Source organism: Lynx rufus, unplaced genomic scaffold (genome assembly GCF_022079265.1).
Source record: "Lynx rufus isolate CCGP_SWC_20201006 ecotype Redwood Valley unplaced genomic scaffold, mLynRuf1.p SCAF_1, whole genome shotgun sequence".
In the NCBI taxonomy this organism is placed as follows: Eukaryota; Metazoa; Chordata; class Mammalia; order Carnivora; family Felidae; genus Lynx; species Lynx rufus.
In genome coordinates this window covers 115,783,270-115,803,338 of record NW_025814823.1, presented here as the reverse complement: position 1 = coordinate 115,803,338, position 20,069 = coordinate 115,783,270, and the positions used below count along the sequence as shown (strand labels likewise).

The 20,069-nt window shown below is 56.7% G+C and overlaps 1 protein-coding gene across 1 annotated transcript in view; it reads right to left on the bottom strand.

Annotated features, from left to right (window-relative positions):
* Positions 1-4,927: 4,927 nt before the first annotated feature.
* The window catches only part of CXXC5 (CXXC finger protein 5), a 34,977-nt gene continuing 19,835 nt past the window's right edge, over positions 4,928-20,069 (bottom strand). The window contains exons 2-3 of the mRNA XM_047085603.1: positions 7,463-8,541; positions 4,928-5,945 (exon numbers count right to left, since the gene is read on the bottom strand). Of these exons, the coding sequence (XP_046941559.1) occupies positions 5,901-5,945; positions 7,463-8,380 (963 nt within the window). The 5' untranslated portion in view covers positions 8,381-8,541 and the 3' untranslated portion in view covers positions 4,928-5,900. The remainder of the gene's footprint in view (positions 5,946-7,462; positions 8,542-20,069) is intronic.

The window sequence follows — 20,069 nt, the reverse complement described above, 5'->3', positions numbered from 1 at the left end:
CAGGCCCTGGAGGATGTAGCACCTGAAGAGGAAGGCATCCATTAGAAGGGAGAATGCAACAGGAAACAAACCTGCATCAGAAGGCCAGCTACTAGCTGGCCCCCCAGAGCCCCCAAATTCAGCCGCCCCCTCCCAGCTCAGGCACTTTGCACCCAGGTCTGGAGCCCTGGAGGACCCCACTCTCCTCCCCCCAGGGCCCGCCCCATCTTCACGCCCTGCTGCCTGGAATCTGAAGCAGCCCTTGTTCTCTGGCAGGAGGGGAATTTAATGCCGCTGAGGGATGGCAGGTCGACAGGCGAAGAGAGATGAAAGTGTCCGCTTTGGCAGCCGGGTCGGTGGCCTCGGGGGGACCCTCTTGCAGCCCTTCCATCCTCCCCAGCCACTCTCTGCTCTGTGTGGCAAGAAGAGCCCTCAAGGGGCCCTCAGGGAAGATGTGGACCTCTGGGGATGGGACTCCCTGCAGGGCTGTGTGACCTTGGGGGGCAGCTGAGCCTCTCTGTGCCCATTACCTGCCGGCAGGATGCCCGGGCCAAGGTCTGTATTATTAACATGCTGGTGGCTGCCTGTCCCTCCCCCACCTTAGCTGTTGTCAGCATTGCCTGTCAGCATAGGGCCATGGGTGGGCAGTGGGGGGCCCAGGCAGGCTGCACAATGACCTCCATCCATCCATCTCTGGCACCTAAGAGGGAGTGGGAGCTGGTGCTGCAATCAGGTCAGGCCTAAGCAGCCTTGACTGCAGCTGAGCCAAGTGGCCATCACTACGCCCTTTGTGACTGCACAGAGCTAAGTCGAATCTGAGAATAGAGGCTAAGGGCCCAAGTCAGAATCTATCCCCGGGGCCAACAGCCCCATGTCCCTGTTGGAAATACTGTGGGTCTTGGCACTGTGAAGTGAACTTGTTGCTTGGCAAAGCACCCTGCCAAGTGCCCTACCCCACCCCACAATCCCTGGCTATGTTGCCCTTCTTTCCTAGAAACAGAGAAGCAAGGGTGTTTGGACAAGGTCATGTAGCAAGGGCAAGCATGCACACACACACGCACACACACTGATATGTGGGGACCAAGAAGTGAAGAGGACCCATGTGTTCAGACTCCTAAGTCCCCTTTCCCTTCCATGGAGGCAACTGGTCCTCCCAAAGCATGCTGGTACAAGGGGCTAGAGGCCAGAAGCCCGAGTTCTAGTGAGACCCTTGCTACCATTGTTTCTGTGACTTGGGCAGATCATGCACTCTCACTGGGCTTCAGTTTCTCGTCAGTAAAATTGGTAGTAATCCTTATCCTGAGGATTTTCTGAAGCCAAAGAAGAAAACTTACTCAACAACTTGAAACCATTCTAGATTGAAGACAGCCTCCAACTAGCCTTGGACCAAAGGGCAATAACCATACAGAGAACCTAGCTCCTGGCCCACAATCACTTAGTACGTTACAAGAGCTGTGCTGCTTCCTTCTTCCTGCACAACATGACCGCAGCAAGCTCATAGCAGAGGGTCAAAGGTCCAGTCTGTAGTGCTGACAGGGCATGAGACAGGGGCCTCAGTGAGGGGGTGGGGGGGATGGTTATAAGGGCACCGAGGGACTAGATCAGGCCAAACCCTGCTGCCGTGGAGGGGAGGGGGGTGCCTGGCAGGCGATGGGCAGGCTGGGGTGAGGAGAGGCCTTTGGCGGCCGCAGAGAACAAAGAGGTTGGGGTTGCCAGGATATTTTGTGGAGCTGAAACTGGTGGTAGGGCCGGGAGAGGGGCTGTGGCAGCCGTGGGAACTGCGCCTGCTGCCCCCACACCAGCTCCCCCACTCAGACTGGGCCTCAGGGCCCGGCTGTGGGCAAGAGGGGCTGCCAGGGACACCACTCTGTCCTCAGAGTTGCACGCCGTCAAGGCGGAGACCCAGGAAATGTTGTACACAAAGCCACACATGGCATATAGTGTCAGCATCACCGAGGGGATCACAGGTGCACACTGACACACAACGTCACGAGCACACGCCCAGGGTCATGCAAGCGGTGTCACAGGGTCACAGCACGGTCACAACCTGGCATCATACACTCACATAGAATCCCTGGTGTCAGTCTCGGGCCACACCCATGATGGTTACACAGACACAATGTCCCAAGCCACATAGAATCACCCAGTGTCTGTCACAGGGTCATGCATGCCATACAATATCAGTGTTGCATATCCAATGTCACACATGGAATTACCCAATGTCACACATCGAGCCGTACAACCTGGTATCACGTTGGGTCTGCTACAGGATTGTAGTGTCACAGGATTACACATGCTATGTCACAAAATACCCCAAAGTGTGGCTGCTGATGTCATACGTTCACCCATGGCCATATGAGATCTCACATAGCCTACCACACACTGTCACAGATCTATTTTCGTGTCACATGTATCCACATTATTGCACAAGGCCTCACATGGTTGTCAGGGCCTTGAAGTCTCTCTGTCTGTTTCTCTGTTTCACACACACACACACACACACACACTCACACACATGGTTACACGGAGGCTGGGTTTCTCTCTTTCCTCGGGTGTACCCCCAACCACCCCTGCCATCCAGGTAGAGGAAAGGAGAGCATGGGCTGAAGACTCCCAGGTCACCAGGAAGTCAGGCTCCCAACTGTAGCAGTGGGGAGTGGAGGGCACCCCTAGGGAAGGGAATTGGACATACAGCTCCACAGGGAGCCTCCCTCTAAGTACTTCCCTGTCAGCGGGAGAGCAGCAGGGGTGAGCCTGCAACAGAAGACACAGAGGTGCAAGATACAGGGAAGACAAGTGGAGACTCAGAGACATGGAAAGATGGTAAGACAGAGACAGAGAAGAGAGTCAGAGACCAATAGAGACCATCAAGATGGAGATTTGGAGACAGTGAGCCAGACAGAAATGGGCAGAGATGGACAATGCTGGAGCAGGGCTTGGCCAGGGCTGGAGCCCGCGGGAAGGGGCAGCAGCTACCCCATGGCAGGGAGAAGTGGGAGGCAGGAGGTGAGGTGGCTAGGGCTTTAGGGAGGACCCACACCCTGGGCAGAAGGTGGGGGACATCTTGGTGAGATTTAGGTGAATAGCTTTAAAATAGCAACACCAGCTGCCATTTGACCGAGTGCTTAAGATGAGCCAGGCTCTTCCCTAGAGTGATCTCATTTCAACCTCAGGCAACTTTATGGAGGAGAGATTATTACTGTCCCCGTTTCCCAGATGAGGTAACTGAGGTCTCATCATGCGTTTGCGTTCAGCCCACAGCCATCCCCACCCCTGCCTACGCCTCCTCCAGACAGAGGGGCTGGCCTACCATTTCCACAAGCAGAGCACAGAGGCCCAAGTTGGAAGAGGTGGAAGAGGTGAGGGGCTTCAAGCTTAGGGCTTCTCTGTGTTGAGGGGTAGGCCCAGGAGCCATGGCTGGGCTGTGGGTTGGCACACTAAAAGGTACAGCCTGGCTGAGTCACAGCACCCCCCTCGGGGCTGGCACTGGAGCCGTCCACCCCACACCTGTAGGCATGCCAATGAGGGCTGGCCGAGGCCATCTGCGGCCTGTGTACTGCCAGCAGCAGGGCGGGGGCAGGCGGGGGCGTCCTGCCTGGGTGCCCCCTGCTGGCCAGGCTTCCCACCCTGATGCCCCCAAGGAGGACCCTCCCCACCCACTCGAGGATCTGGAGGTGTTGCAGTTTGCCTCCTGCAGGGGATGAGGGTGCTCCTGGCTACAACACCTCCCCCTACTCCCCGCTGGACGCCCCCCTTCGGCAGAGCCGCCTGGAGAGATCACAGGCAGCCACATGAAAGGGAATTTTTCCCAGGCAGAGCTGGAGTTGAAAGCTGCCTCCTACCACCCCCGCCTGCCCCTGCTGTGCCAGGCCAGGCTGTTGAGCTCCTGGTGCTCTAAGGGAGCTTGTGACACTGGGAAGGGGTTGGGGGTCAGAGCCCCCACCCAATATGGGCTGCTTTTTCTCCTCCCAGGAACAATAGCAAGAGGCAGCTCATCTCGCCCAGCTCGCTGCCCACTCAGCTTCAGAAGTTGCCCCTTCCCTCGTCCTGAAAGCCCTCACCCACCTGAAGCGAGGCCCCGACATTGTCAGGAAGTCCTTCCTCAAGTCTAGCCTCCATCTCAGCCAGGCTCAAAGCAGCTGGGTGGGAAGAAGGCCTCCACGTCAGGTGGATGATAGGTCTCATCCTGCAGGCCGGCCTCTGTGATATGCAGGGGTGGGGGCCATGCAGCTGTCACTCCTTCCTGTTCAGGCTGCCTTGGCGTAGACCATGTGGCTATGTGGTGATTTCCCCAGACATCTGGCCTCTGAGGTCGCGGACAACCTTGCGCCAACACATTTTCTGGGGGTGGAGAAAGTCGTACAAGAACCAAAGCCAAGGATCCCCCCAGGCCCCAGTCCAGCAGCCAGCCCTCAGGCCTGAAGAGGGGTATGTGGGGGTAGGGAGGTTTCTGCATGCATTCTGGGCACAGCCAGGTCCCCACAAACCTGGGCTAAACCTGCTCCCTGGGGTGTCACCGCAGCGGTTGGGGGAGCAGTAGACCCCTGCAAGAAAGAAACCGAACAGGCAGCTTGGGCCCTTCCTCCAGTACTGTGGGCTGCTCTGCACTGATCAGGCCCCGACGACTTTAGGTAAATAGAGATGGTGGCCCCAAGTGAGTGAAGGTCCCCGGAGGTCCGGGTTCTGAGGCAGGGGGTACAACCGGACAGACGAGATGTTCCAGTACCAGTCACTTTAACAGCACTTTCACCACGTCAGCCAGGCCGGCTGCTCCTGCTTGACCCCCTTCAGGTACCACAGGGCCTCAGTACCCAAGAGATCCCCACTCTAAATGTCCCCAAGCCATCCTTCTTTCTTCTCAAGGTGGCTCCAGACAACCCCTGCCCAGCGACAGCCCCCAAGCCAGCCCCCCAAACCGGAGAGCAAGAAGCCATCGGTGCTTCGTGACACAAACATGCATTCGTTTTATTCACAAAACAGCCTGGTTTCCTAAAACAATACAAACAGCATGTTCATCAGCAGGAAGCTGGCCGTGGGCAAGGGGGCCCCCCCAGGCACCCACACCCACCAGCAGGGGGCCACGCAAAGAAGCCCTTTCTTCTGTTGCCATCAGCGAGGCCAGAAAAAAAGGACTTATTTTCTCTAAGGGAAGTAGCCAGGATCGGAAATATTGAGACACGGGCTCCCCAGATCTCAATGGATAAAGGAACAGAACTTTCATTTTTGCAAAATCATCATTGTCGGGGTAGAGGGGATCCCATTCTGGGTACCGCGAGTGCAGCATGGCTGGCCTGGGCCCAGGGGTGGGTGGGCTGCTCCCTCCCCCTCTGTGAGCTCCTCGCCGCAGCTCTGCACGTGTGGATGGATAGAGGGGCTTCTCGACGCGGCGCCATCCACATTCTCTTTATAAACGTGAGTGGATTCTCCAGGCAAACTATGCACTATTTCATGGTCGGAAAGAATCAAAGGAAGTTTAAATGAGGGTGGAGTTAAACTGTGCTAAATTACAGTAGTGCTTATTAGTAACTAGATTTCAAAAGGTTACAGAAAATTTACATTCTCTACACAAAAACTGCATCTCCTGCACAGACAACATCGACATCGACACAGGAAGGAAACTGATTGTCCATTCTTTGCCCAGGAAGTCTCGGTACTTTATAGATTCGTCTCTACCTCTTTTTTGTTGTTGTTCTTCCGAAAAAGCAGTTAAAATTTTTTTCCTTTTTCTTTTTATACTAGGGACGTGGAGATGTTAAAACGACAACAAAAAATATATATATAAAAACAGGAATGAAATCTGTGAGAGAATATTTTTGGTTCTAAAGACGGGTGCATCCGTTTGTCTTCGCCCGAATCCCTTGCCGGAGACCACACGAGCAGTGACATTGCACGGAGAGGGCAGCTTTGGGTTCCCGCCGCCGTCACTGAAACCACCGGAAGGCGGCTCCCGTCGGAAGCATCACCTTCTGGCGGGGGCGGGAGACAAAAACAAGGAGAGAGTTCAGTCAGGGTCCGGCGGGGCCTGATGCAAAGACGCTCCCCCGTGGACGGCCTCATGGCGGAGGGACGGGCATGGAGTAAAGGCAGCCACCCCGTGGAGTTCCTGCCATCCTGACCAGGCCAGAGAAGAAGCCTTGACCCGCTGGGCCGCTGGAGGGCCCGGAGCACCCTGAGGCCCCCTGAGCCACTGTGTCCAGGAACCCTCCTTCCAAACAGGAAGACCCATTCCCCTGGTCCAGAGGCTACAAGCGCCGAGTGGCTGTGGTGCATCTGGGGCTGTGTGCATGTTTCTGTCGAGGGAGCATGTAAGCATACGGACGTGTGCCTCAAGCGATGCCACGGTGTGTAGTGTGTCCGGAGGTGTGGTGGGGAGGAAGGGGATTTGCTGTGCACCTACAGTAAGACTGGGTACTGGGCAGGGCCGTGTGTGCGCTTGTGCGCGCATGTGTGTGTCTACACTAGATGAGAGGTGAGTGCCTCTGTGTGCATAGAGGTGTATTCTCTGGGCAGGAGAGCAGATATATGAGGTTTGGGGCTTGGGGGTGGGGAGTAGCCATGGCTGGGATGCCATTATTGTTTTCCAACCATTCTGAATATTTGCGTCCAGCCCACTCATAGAGGGGCGGGGCCGGGGCTGGGACAGCAGGCTGAAAAGATGCTTTTGTACCCAGGCCTGGCACCACAGCTAGGCTGCCACGGCTGGGGGCACAGGGACAAGCTCTGCCACGAGGGTGGAGAGAAAGAAAGCAGCTTGGGAACCCTTCTGCCTGCTCTAAGCCGATCATCCCATGGTGGACAGGCCTTGCCTACACCCCAAGATCACAGCAACCCCCTCACTCCAGGCCCGTAGGACCCGTGGCCATTACCTGTGTAGCCAGACTGACCGTGGGGCCCCAAGAAACCCCAAATCTGTCAACTGGATGTCTAGACGCAGGGTTCTTCCAGGCCTTAGAGCAGGGCAGTGAGCACTGGGGCCGCTCTATCCTTGGGTGGCCTTAGGGGAAAGGCCAGGCTCTGAAGGGGCACGTGAAGGGCTTACCCCTCAAAGCCACATGGTCCACAGGAGAGAACCCCTCAAGTGGGACAAGGAAGAGCCCCCAGCATCCTAGGTTATGGACTGGAAACGTTAGAATATGTCTGAAAGTCAGCAACTTTGGACCTACATGGGAACATCAGTAGCTGGCCCAAAACTCCAGGAGGGGGTTCAGGATCCCCGGGCCTGGCTGGGAAGTGCTAGGCCCCCTCCTGGAACTTTATGCTGGCCTTGCAAACTACAACCTAATGAGATCTCAGGATGTGGCTCTGACTTTTTTGGGCAGTGAACTGGTGTCTGGGAGCCTGCTCTAGAACCCGAGAGCCCAGGGACTGGCTGAGCAGCCCCCACTCGCCCAGGTAGGAAAAGCGGGTTTGGGGGGCTGGGGGGTGGGTTTGGACTGCCAGACAGACACAAGAGCCCACACACCTCCCTCTAAGGCGCCGTTACCTCCAGAGCAGCGGAAGGCTTCTTTTTGAGTTCCTCACATTTTCTGAATTTGCAAATCTGATGGCCAGTCTTTCGGTTCCTACAACTGCTGCACTGCTCGCAGTTGATGCGCCGTCGGCAGGGCGCGCACATGCCGCAGCGTTTCCGCTTCTTCTTGCCCGAGCTGATGGCCGAGGCCAGCTCTCCCTGCATGGGGTACTCGGCAAGGCCGGCCATGTGCAGCGCACTCTCGGCCAGGAACACGCCCGCCGGGGTCATGATGAAGAGGCCCGGGTTGATGGGGAAGGCGCCCAGGTAGGGGAAGTCGGACTGGCCATTGAGGGCTTCAGCACCCGCCACGGCCTCCATATCGGGCAGGCCGGCACCCGCCTCGCTCATCAGCGGAAGGTGCTCCTGCACCACGCGCTTCAGCATCTCCGTGGACTGCGCGAATTGCTGCAGCGTCAGCTGTCCCTCGGCTGCCAGCTCCGTGGCCCGCTCTGCCTTGCTCAGCAGGCTGGCCACAGCACCACTTTTGTGCTTTGAGGTAGGGTTGCTTTTGTCCACAGCCATGGCTGCCGCCAGGTCATGCCCATTGGCCAACAGGGAGGCGGCAGCCGCAGCGGCAGCAGCCTTTTCAGCAGACTCACTGCCCATCATGCTGCCACCACCGCCGCTGCCACCACTGCCCCCAAAGGAAGAGTAGTGGGAGAGAGGGCGGGAGCGGCGCAGACTCTTGTTGAGGGGTTCGCTGATGATGCCGCTCTTGTTCCGACGTTCTGGGGGTGGTGCATCATCCGCCACCGAGGCTGGGGTAGCAGTGGCCACCGCCGCGCTCTTGTCAGCCACTCCTGCCTTGGGGCCGCTGCTCCCGCTGCCATTGCTGTTGCTGCTGCTGCTGCCACCGCTGTCCTGGGGGCTACTGCCGAGGCTCGACATGGTGGGGCCGAGGCCCAGAGCCCGCTGCTGGGGGGGGCCTGCCAACTGCGGGGGGTCCACAGACGAGCACCGGGCCCTGCTGCCCACAACAGAGATGGCTGGGGGGCCCTGCTGCTCAGGGCAGGCACATGGTCAGGTGTCCACGTGGAAGGATCTTCACTCTATCGGGACAAAAGAGTATAGGGTCAGGGCAGCAGTAAACACTTCCTTCCCCAACGTCACCACCACTACCAACAACTGTACCCCCATGTAGTAACAACCACAAGCCCCACTGGCCATTTATTTAAGTGCCAGACCCAACATGGTTAGGTATTTTTTATTTGTACTACTTCAGTTCAGACTCACAAGCACCCTTTGAAGTAGTGGCTAGGAATAGTCCGTTTTACATAAGGTTTAGAACTGAGCAGGGATCTACAGTTAATGAGCATCATGGTGGAAGCCCAGCCTGAATCCGTACAGCCTAGATCTGCAGCCACTTCTTCCTGGGCTGGGGTAGTAGGGAAGAGCTAGAGATGTTTATGAACCTCAGAGGGTTATACAGTCACCTTCTGCTTCCTCATCTTCCTGCTGTGACCCATCTACAAAGAGGGGTTGGGAACAGCCTCTGCAAAGCTTGAACACATAGACCAGAAATCTGGGAAGCTGCTCCTAGGCCCTCATTTGGCAACTCCTAATACATACTGATTATCTATCTCAATGCTCTGACAAGTCCTGCAGGGAAAGTAAAGTGACTCTAACAGGGGTTACCAAATAGCGCACAGGATCCTTATTTCAAGGAGCATGTATCCTCTTGCTAGAGGGCAGGCAGCACTGTGCCAGAGGACAATCCTTCTCCTGTAAGAATGCGGGGACACACTGTGTAACAATCGAACACACGATTCCTCCTCACTCTCAAGCCACAGTCATCATTACCTCAGACCCCACTCTTGTCTCTACTCAGGCCTCCCTGCTGTGCTCCAGCCTGGCTCCCAGATGGGTCTGGGATGAGGTCCCAGTGAGAGCTCAGAGCTGGGGTAGGCTGTGGGCAGGAAGGGCCTCTGGCTGGTGCAGGCTAGGACGAGTGGGTGTGACCCTCCAGGGAGCAGAGCCTGTTCTTGGGCCACATCCATGTTTCAGAGGTGCCCCTTTCTAGGACAGAGCCTGCTCTGCTTAGGCCCCAGGGCTAAGGCTTATGAGCGAGCAGCCAGGCTCCTTGGGTCTGGGAGGAACTGTCCAGAAGGAATGGAGCGGCCGTTTCCTCATCAGCCCTGGCTCTCTCGCATCCCTTCCCTGCCTGCCTGCCTGCCTGCCTGCCCGCCTGCCGTGGCCCAGCAACCCCTGGGAGAAGGGCGGGAGGAGAGGGCCCAGCCTGAGCAGCTGGCGGCTCAAGGGGGAGGCGCACATCTGGCTGGGCCTGTCCCGCCCTAGGATTGGGGCCGGCACACATACATCTTTGTCCCCAGGCAACCCCACCATTCCCCAGTCACAGGACTCAGCCGGTCCTGGTCCCGGGAGGTCATCTAGTCCAACCCTCTGCACTTACACAGGGGGAAATTGAGGCCCTGAGCAGGCAGGGCTGCTAAGGAGTGGCCACAAGGAGGAGTGCGTATAGGAAAGGGAAAAGCTCTGGCTCCTGAGTGAGTCGAAAATGGCAGGCGTCAGCAGACAGCCAGACGCTCTCTGCCTCTCCCCAGAGAGCACTGGCCCACGAACGCTCCTTCCTAGTGAAGGTAGATGGGTGGTAAGGCAGAGCTGGGCAAGCTGGCACATTCTACCAGGACAAACCCAGGAGGGCCTGGCAAGGTGTCCAGGCTGGGCTGGGGGTACCACAGAGATCAGAGTTGTAGTAAGAGGAAGGGGATGATGTATGCCCAAGGATAGCTGTGCTCTGTCCCACCTCCTGAGGGCTAAGCCCAGGCTGGCTCTTCAGGCCCTTGCTAAGAAATCAGTACCCCTCTGGGCATCAGTGACACCTGGCTAGGTGCTGGAGACCAGGGCCAGTGAGATCAGGGCTAGAGACTGTCACCCCAAATTAACTGCCCCTGCCCATCTGAGCTCAACTACCCTGCTCTGGAGCAAGCTCCAGCAGCCCCAGACATGGTGAGGGGAGAAGACAGAAGAAGGTAGGAGCCCTTGGGTTGGAGAGGTGGGGGGGGAGCAGTCTGCGCCCTAGCCCCCCTGTGTGTCCCCGCCTCTGCGGCCTGCTGGCTGGTGGCAGAAATCGATAGCTGCATTAACGCTGCTCTTGCTCTACTCCCTCCCTCCCTCCTCCCAGCTTCAGGATCTGGCTCTGTGTACAGGGCGGGCAGGTCAATTAGAAGTCAGCTCCCTCCAACACGGGCCTGCGTTCAGGGCTGGTGCTCTGGCTGAGTCTCTCTGCTTTTGTCTCCATCCTGACTCTCATGGTAGGGACAAAACCTCATGTTCTGTTCATCTCTGGCCCTTTCTTTGAATTTCTCTGATCTTTCATTTTTCTGTCCTTCCTCAGGGATTACCCTCTCCCAGCCCCCCCATGTCCTGGGACATGCTGAGCTATGGAGCAGACGACGTGATATGTCATCAAACAGGTGCTGCAGGCAGAACACTGATGTGTCAGCCACAGAAACTGAAGGTGGGGAGTACAGAAGGGGGACTGGCACACAGGTAATTCTGTCCCCAAACCCCGGAGTGGGTAAATACCAACATCTAGTTAGTCCCCAAGGCCTGGTCCCTAAGCTTGCTCCAAATCTGCCCCTATACCTGGCTCATCTTCTCCTTTAGACCCTAGGAAAAGCTGATGCCCTGGTCCCAGTGGAGCAATGACCACAGGGCTTGTTTGCTCTACTCACGAAAGGGGAGGACTTAAGACCTTCTCCCAGGCCCTAGTCCTTTACTGCAAGGCACACGGCAACCCCCTCCCAGGCTACGAAGGGCCTGGCAGTGCCCAGGCAGCAGGGGAGGAGCTGGGGCTGCGTTGAAGCGGAGCGGGAATGAGCGGGAGGGAAAGCTGGCGGGCAGGCGGGCGGCGGCGGGCGCATCCATCATCGGCCCTGCCAGGAACGCATCCAGCCCCCAAAAAGAAATACTGCGCCTGAGGAGGGACAACAAAGGGCTCCGTTTCATCAGCAATGCGGAGCCAGCGCCCCGCCGCCCCGCCAGCCGCGGTCAGCCCACAAAGGACCCCTTTGTCCATGCAGGAGCCGGGCCGGCCGGGAGCTGGGACCAGGGGCTGACGGGTGGGGACAGAGCCCAGAGGGAGGGGGATGAGGGGGGTGTGGGGGGGTAACCCGTCATGGAGAGCTGGGGGGCAGAGGGGGACATGGGGGCAGAAGAACAGAGACAGGTGCTACGGGAGGATCATGAGACAGAGAACTTGAGGGGTGGGTCAGAGAAAGGGGGACTTGGAGAGGACAGGGCAAAGGGTCAAGGTTAGAAAACAGAGCTTCATGGGAAGCAGAAAATGGACGGACCCGGGCTCAGAGAGATCCAAGGCTCTTAGCCCAGCTTTGAAGACTTGAGGGTCTGACAGACATAGAAACAGCCCTGAGGGAGAGAATCCTACACTCGGGGACCTGAGGACCAAGAGAAAGCAGTTGGATATGCCCACAGCTCTGAAAGGGAGGCAGGGGGTGGGTGGTCCCCAGCCCACTCTGGCCCAGGCCCAGGGAAGCAGAGATAGATAGGAAGGAGGGCTGAGGGTCAATGGGTTCTTGGCCTCAGGGCCTGGCCTTGTGGCCCAACCTCCTATGGGCTCTGGCTTACTGGCAAAACTGGGAAGAGAGGAAGTCAAAGCTGGGGCCACTCTCCTGCCACTGGGACCGCCCCCTGCCTCTACTCTCAGGCCCTAGCCAGCACCAGAAGACAGAGACCCACCCCACTTCAACTAGCTCCCAGTAACAAGTGACACCCAGGGTCTCTTAACTAACTCTATCAGGTAGCATTTATTGAGCACCTACTGTGTACCAGTCCCTGCACTCTTATGCTTTACATGTCTGCTCTCCTTCCCTGACTCCTCCCAGAAGCCAGCGGCCAGCAAAACAGAAATAATTAATTTGAGAGATGAAGAAATTGAGGCTCAAAGAGGTTCAAGCTGTCAGGCCAAGGTCAAGCAGCTGGTACCCAAGACCGTTAGAATTTGAACCCAGAATCTAAGTGTTAGTCACCCTGCTCTGGGATTACCTTTGCTCTCTACCTGTGCAACTGACAAAGTAGCCCAGGGCAAGGTGACCCAGCAATCCCAAGGCCGCCCCCACCCTCCAGGGTTGTTACCATGCCTGTCACCTCTACGTGGTTGTGGGGATGAGTTGTCATAGACCCCAGTGTCGTGTCTTCACCTGGGGGGCTTGGAGATGCCCAGGCAGGAACCTGGAATCCTGGGCTACTGACCTCATAATGCCAGCTGGCAATGAAGTCACCAGAGGTGATGATAATGCCCTCCCTCCACCCTGAGCTCCAGGTGAGCCAGGATTCATCCCCAGCAGGGCTCTGTCCTGAGGCCTTTGGGCCAGACCGCAATGGGGGAAGGGGCACTGGGGGGGAGGCATGACGCTGTCTGCACAGAGACATGCACACATCCCACTACCATTTACCCAAAAGCGGCCCCATGCCCTGTGGTACTGGGGAAACAGTGCAGGATACAGACCCAGCACGGCCCTGGAGGAGTACACAGGAGCTTGGCCAGTGGTCACATGAACCAATATGAAATGAGAGCAGGAAGGCAACCAAGTGGAGCACTGGAGGCCTTTCTGGAGGAAGGGACTGCTAGCCTGTGAGCTAAAGACAAGGGGAGGTTACCAAAGGGGACATGAGCCGGAAAACAGTTCTTAAGAAAAGGGGAAGAAGGGTCCCTGGCTCGTCGGTAGAGCATGCGGTACAGCATGTGACTCTTGATCTCAGGGTCGTGAGTTTGATCCCCCTGTTGGGGGGTAGAGTTTGCTTCAAAAAAAAAAAAAAAAAAAAAAAAAAAGAAGGAAGAGGGTGAGAGGTATGGTCGGGAGCTTGGCCGAGTCCCAACTGGGCAGGGCGCTGAGGCCAAGGGTAGGATTTTTTTTTAACAGCTTTACTGAGGTATAGTTTCTTTCTTTCTTTTCTTTTTTTTTTTTTTTTTAAGTGTATTTATTTTGAGAGAGAGAGACCGAAAGACAGAGAGAAAGAAAGGGAGAGAATCCCAAGAAGGCTCCGATCTGTTAGCATGGAGCCTGACTTGGGACTCGAACCATCGAACTGTGAGATCATGACCTGAGCTGAAATCAAGATTTGGATGCTCAACCGACTGAGCCACCCAGGTGCCCCGCATAGTTTATAAACAATAAAATTCACCCATTTATTAGTGTACAATTCAATGATTTTTAATAAATTTACAGAGTTGCGCCACCACCACCACTGCCAAGGGCAAAGTCTGAGGGCAAGGCGCCAATCCTCTCTTGCTCCTTTGCTGGCTAGAATAGACTCCCAGCCGTCCTACCTGCTGACAGAAGGCTTCTTGGAGGAGGTTGCATTCCAGAGGGGCCTTCAGGACCCGGAGGCACTGGCCCAGTAGGGCCCACCATTCCGCCATCGTCTGGGCAGGCCAGCTTTGCAGACCTGCATACTCTGGCTCTTCACATTCTTCCCCACACTTCCATGTGCACTCCTGACATCCCTGCTACACCCTCTTCATGTCCCCTCCACCAACTTTGGAGCTGGTCTTCTTGGCCTCCAGGGGAGGTAAGATGGACAGACAGACTGATGGTGGGCAAAGCAGTGGTGGTGAAGAGAACAGACCACAGGCTATGGTGGTTGAACTTAGATGAGCTGAGCAAGCCGGGGGGGGGGGGGGGGGGCGGGGAGGGCGGGATTGGGGGTGGCGTCTCTCATTTCCATGATTCAGCCTAGGGAGTTTCCAGAGAGGAAAAAAAGCCCCACTCAGGCCCAAGGAGATGCACATGGAGACAGTGGTCTTGGAGGCTGGGAGAAATGCAGCCCTCGCTAGGGAGCACAGGGCACACATCCAGCTATAGGTGAACACACATTCGAACACACACTAACCACTGCTAACACCCAGCAGATGGCCTGGGGTAGGACACGTCCTCAGTACTACTAGAATTTCCTCAGGACTAATAACCCCCCAAGACCAACTACCAAAGACAGCAGGGGGCTACAGTTCTGTTTCCCTGACTCCATACCCCTGACCCTCTTAGACCCCTTCACCTAGGGCAGGCACAAACCCCATTACGTGAAGAATGAAACATGCTAAAGAAGACCCCAGGAGTACACAGTACTCTACTCTCCTTTACAGAGCTCTCAAAAAACAGCTGGAGGAGGGGGTCAGCCCATTTCATGGACAAGAACACTGAGGCCCCAGGCAGGCAGTGTGCCCTGACCTGCAGCTCTAGGGAGTGATCTGGGACACTTCAGATAAAGACAAAGCCTTCCTTACCAGGTACCTCTGTCAGGCCAGGTTCCCTCCCTAGAAGAGCGGAAGGATCAGAAGAGTCCTTCCTCTCTGTGTGACCTTGGCATAAGGCCTCTGAGTCTGTTTCTCTGTCTATCACATGGAACCAGGAGGGTAATAGTTAATATGTTAAGGAACGAGGACTTCCCGTGTGCCAGACACTGTATTCCTTGTCTCACTGAATCTTCCTACACACCTTCTGAAGGAAGATGATTATTGCCCCATTTAGAGCGGGCAGTTCGGTAAACAGTTGTGATGTAGAGAAAGCAATGCCCTCTCCATTTGGGACCCTCTGGATCTAGACTAACGTTTCCCAAAGTAATGACCAAGCTGACACCGACCTGGGATCAGAGCCCACCCACTCACTCACTCAGGATCTCCCTCCCGCTGGGTAAGCCAAGGAAGGCTAGCTCAACATAAGTGGGCCAAGGAATTAGAGGAGGGGGATCTATCTTTCCAGGGCTTGTGTGTGGGGAGCAAGGGTGTTAACAGGACCATGTAGGGGACGAGAGTCCTAAAGTCTAGGTTTCTGGCTCCATCCTGTCTCTTCCTGTTGACCTGACCAAACCTCTCGCCTACACTGAGCCTCAGTCTCCCATCTGTAAAATGGAGAATGATCTTACTCCTCACCCCAAACTGTAAAAAGTCACTATCCCTGAGGGGCCCACGAGGAAAAAGGTAGAGAGACACAGAGAAAAGACTCTAGATAGTGACCCCCTCCCATCCTCTAAATCCCAGAGAACTTGAATCTGCCTGTGATGTGATTTGCAGATAGGGAAACTAAAGACTGGAGAGAAGGGTTTTGAATAGGTCATAGGGTTGAGAAAAAGCCCCATATATAAGACCTATTTGGGAGAGCAGCATCTAGCTCCTTCCCAATCCTATGTCCCCAGAAGACGTAATAGCAGACCCTAATAACGCACACTCACTCTACCAGGTACTGTGCTAAGCATTTTACACACATTTTCTCACTGAATTCTTTCTGTAACTCTTTAACTAGTATTGTCACCCATTTACAGGGTGAGACTCAGGGAAGTAAAGTCACCTGCCTAAGGTCACAAGGTCAATAAGTGGCAAAGCCAGGATTTGGAAACCAGGTCTGTGTGACCCCAAGGCCTGGCTCTCCAACACTGGCCAAGGGCTCTGAGGGACATGGAAGGAGGGATTATGGCTGGAGGATGAGGTCCAGTTCAGCCCAGCCTAGGGGAACCCCCTAGGTTTCCCATGGGTTCTGGGGGATGGCTCTCAGGCTCTGGGCAAACATGTGAAGGCACTGTTGCAGAGAACTCTGCAGCTGTACCCTAAGGCCCAGGAAAAGACAGGGGAAGGGGCTGCGGGTGGGCCGGACGGGCCAGGCTAGGCCAGAGCTCCGGGCATTCCGGCGGCCTCCGCAGGAAGCAGAATGGGACGGAAACCGGCTCCTGCCTCCTCCCCCAGAATCCTGTGGGCAGCCCAGCCGGGCCGCACAGAGGCCCTCTTTGTGCCTGCCCCAACCCGCCACCCGCGGCTGGCCCAGGGTTTTGAGTTTCCTGGGGGGTGGGGGCCCTGTCACTGCTAAACCTCCAGCTACCTCCCCCTCTCAAGGGTGGTCACAGCAGTCCACAGCTGGCGGAGGAAGTGAGTGGATGGCCAGGACTACCCCAGAGACTCTGGGGGGCCTGGAGTCTGCCCACATCTCATCCCCCCAACACTTACACACCCTAACTGGGAGCTGGTGGTGGCCAGGGACCCAGAAACAGAACCTGAGAGGCCATCCCACCCGAGGCCGCCCTCTTTGCCAGAAGCCACCAAGTTCACCATGTGAACCCGGGACCCGCCCCCGTCACACTCCATCTTGGTGTTCTTGGGCCCAGGTTGGTCTACATAAAGAGGCTGACCAGGCTGGTAGGACAGTCCATCTGTCAACCACCATTTCCCACTCTCCAGGGGCTCCCTGGACACACAGAGCACATCAAGGGGGAGGCCTCAAGCTCACTCCAGCATTTCAGGGACAAATGCCTCCTGGGTGGTATAAATGTGCTCAAGGAACACTGGGCCCCAGGGAGTGAGCTCTGGCTGGAGTGCGTATCGTGAAGAGCAGCACTATGGACCAGGATATCTGCATGTATCCACCTGGGAGGTGTGTCAGATACTGCGCGTGCTGTGTGCATGAGTGTGTGTGTCTGGGAACTCCGGGTGTGCCCAGGTGTGAGTGCACAGACTCAAGATGTCACTCTGTGGGTGTGAACACTGATGTATACATGAGGCTTATAAACCAGAGCAGGTGAATGTCTGTGACCGTGTTACCTCCTTGTGTGTACAAGTAGAGTGTGTGTTATCTACATCGGTGGATGTGAGCATACGCCTCAGTGTGCATGTGTGTACAGTATAGTGGTTTACGTGGCGGGTAGATGTTTGTGGGTTCTTCTGGCCCATGAGTGTCAACACACTGCCGCCGTGTGTATACCAGTGTGTTTGTGTGCATGTGCACACACGGAATTGTATCAGGGCCTCTAGGGGTTCTGAGATGTGAATGTGGGGCCTGACTGGAATGGGGATGGTGCAGACAGGAACTGGTGCCAGGTGCTGGGGCCCCCTATGGAAACAGGAAGCTACGCACAGGTGTGCTTGAGCTTTGGTGGGGGTTGGGTTCCACCCACGTTCAGTTTGTCCCCCTGAGAAACCAACCCAGGGTTCCACTAGCCCAAAGCCTGTCCCAGTCACGAGGGAGGCACCTTCCTTGCCTGTTGTTCAAGACTTAACAGCTCTGACCAGCGTCTTACCCAGCCTGCCTGGCCTGAGCGTGGAAAAAACTGGAAAACAAAAGCCCCCAGACCGCAGGCCCTCCCTGCAGAGGCGTGGGGGAGGCAGGCATGAGGCAGGAGGCTGAGGAGGAAGGAGGGAGGTGTCGCCGCAGCCCCGGAACACAAAAATAATGAGGCGAGAGGGGCCATGGGGCCGAGCCGGCTGGTTCCGGAGTCGCTATCTGACCTTGACAGATGCCACAGCTGGGCGCCTGGAGAGGAGCCGCCGCCACGGTGCTGCAGAACAGCCCCCACCCCCGCCACCTCCCCCAGGCCAGGTCGATGGATGTCCAGGCAGGCCCAGCCACAACAGGCAGCCACTGCACCCGGTGGGAGAAGGAAGGCCTCAGAGTGCATCCCAGTTAGGGGGTGGGGGTGGAAGGTATGAAGGCAAGGGAGTGGGGGCAGGGCACTGTAGGCCACGGGAGGCAGCTATGTGGTCTCCTGAGGGCACCCTGGCCCTCAGGTGTGGCTATGTGTGTGAGAAACACAGAGCATGCTATTGTGCTTGTGTAGCTGTGAGTCTGAGTGGAAGGGAAGCAGAGTGTAACTGTGTGTGTGACAGACACAAAGATCATACTTGTGTGTGTCCTTGGGGTCACACAAGGCTGGAGAGTGGGGCTAATGTCTCTGAAATGGGTGTGGCCAAATCACTCAGGGGTGGGCACTGATCCCTCCTCTGTCCCTGTCCAGAGCCACAGCTATCCTGGAGCCATGGTACAAGCCATGCTGGGGCTAAAGGAGGGAAGGAGGACAAAGAGAGCCACAGGCCCCACCACCACCAAGTTCTGTCACATGCACATGGAGCAGAGTTACCCCTGCGGCCCTCTCTGCCTAACCTCTTTCTCACTGTGGTGGGGACTTTAAGCATCGGTGATGGACACCCGGCTGGGCACCACCACTCTGGGGACACCAGTGAGGGGCTGGGGTGTGAGCTGCAAGAGGGGATGCTGGGCTGGAGGCGGATTAACAATTCCGAGCACTGGCTGCATAATTAAAAAATCATTACAGGCGGGCGGGCAGAGCTGAGTGTGAGCTCACGCTCAGAGCAGGCGGGGACACTGCCATGGCGCTCCCCCTCCCACTGCCTCCCCGAGGAAAAATCCCACCTGCTAATATAATTATGGAAAAACACAAGCACAGAAATTTGGTTTCAGCAAACAACGTGCCTGAGTGCCCAGGGCCTGCCTGGCCCTCAGCACAGCGAGCAGGCTGGTCACCCGTGCCCAGAGCTCATGGCAGTGAGGCAGGCCCTGCTGGGTCCATACTCCAGACCCTGACCTCCACCCTCCCAGAGCTCACAAGAGAGGGAAGTAGGGGATATAAAGCCCAGTTCCTCAAATCTCGAATCAGGAGAAGATTGGTCAGTCCTGATAATTTACAAACAGGGAAACTAAGGCTAAGGAATCTGCATTAGGTCACTGTGTTCCTGACAAAGCTGAGGGGAAGAGGTGGGTTCCGCTGCAACACTTCAGGAGCTCAATACCCCGCCCTACCCCTTGCCCTGCATCTCCCAGCTTCCCTCTCATCAGCCACCCCCCCCCTCCACACAACCCCCCCTCCAGCTCCGGCTCCTTCCACTCTTGCTGTGCTGAGCAGAGCTGCTCTGCCTGAAACTGAACGGCACTGTCCAACCATGTGCCCCAGCACCGACGGAAGCCTACCCTCGCCTGTACCCCACTGTGGGGGCGTGGGGAGCCCCAGCCTCCCAGTTCAGGGACAGGGCGTCCTGGGCTCGTCTGGGTTAAGCCAGGCGAGCCGAGCTGGCTCCCGCCCCGAGAAACGCGGCCAGCTCTGGGGCACAGGCCCCAGAACGGCAGGAACAGCCGCCATCACCTCGGGCCTGGAGCGGGCGGCGCGGGGAGGGGAGCCGGGCCTAATTAGTCGGCCTGGGACCCGGCCGGGCGCCGGGGCGGCAGACGCAGCAGCCAGAGCCGCGCAGGCACGTCCGCGGCCGGCCGGGAGGCGGCGGGGAGCCGGGAGGACGCGGCGCCCTGAGACGCTGTGGGACAGGCGGCCTGGGAAGGACCGGGCCAAGGAGATTCCGCACCGAGCAGGCCTGCCTCCCCTCATTCCTCGGTGCCACCAGGCGCAGCAATTAGAGGCTTTCAAAGTTTGTCCTTAATTGGTTTCATTTTTGCCTCATAAATGATTCATGGCCCCAGAGGTCTGCGAGGCGGGGGGAGTGGCAGGGGAAATTTGGGGAGGCTTTTGCCTGGAGCCAGGCCCCCTACCTGAGGCTGGGGAGGGTATGACAGGGGCTGGGGAAGCCTTGGGCAGGTGGGATCCTCCAGAAAAAATAAAAACCTGGGCCCTCTCCTTGGGGCACTAATTAGAAACTGTAACTCCTTCTCTGCAGACGAGAGCTCTGTGTCCAGGCCCAAAGCCACCGCAGCCACTGGGGCCCCGAGAGCGTGAATAATAATGTAATGATAACACAATAACAGTGTCAACAATAATAATAACCATGGCGGAACACTTAAGGAGGCATGGAGCTAAGAACACATGCATTATT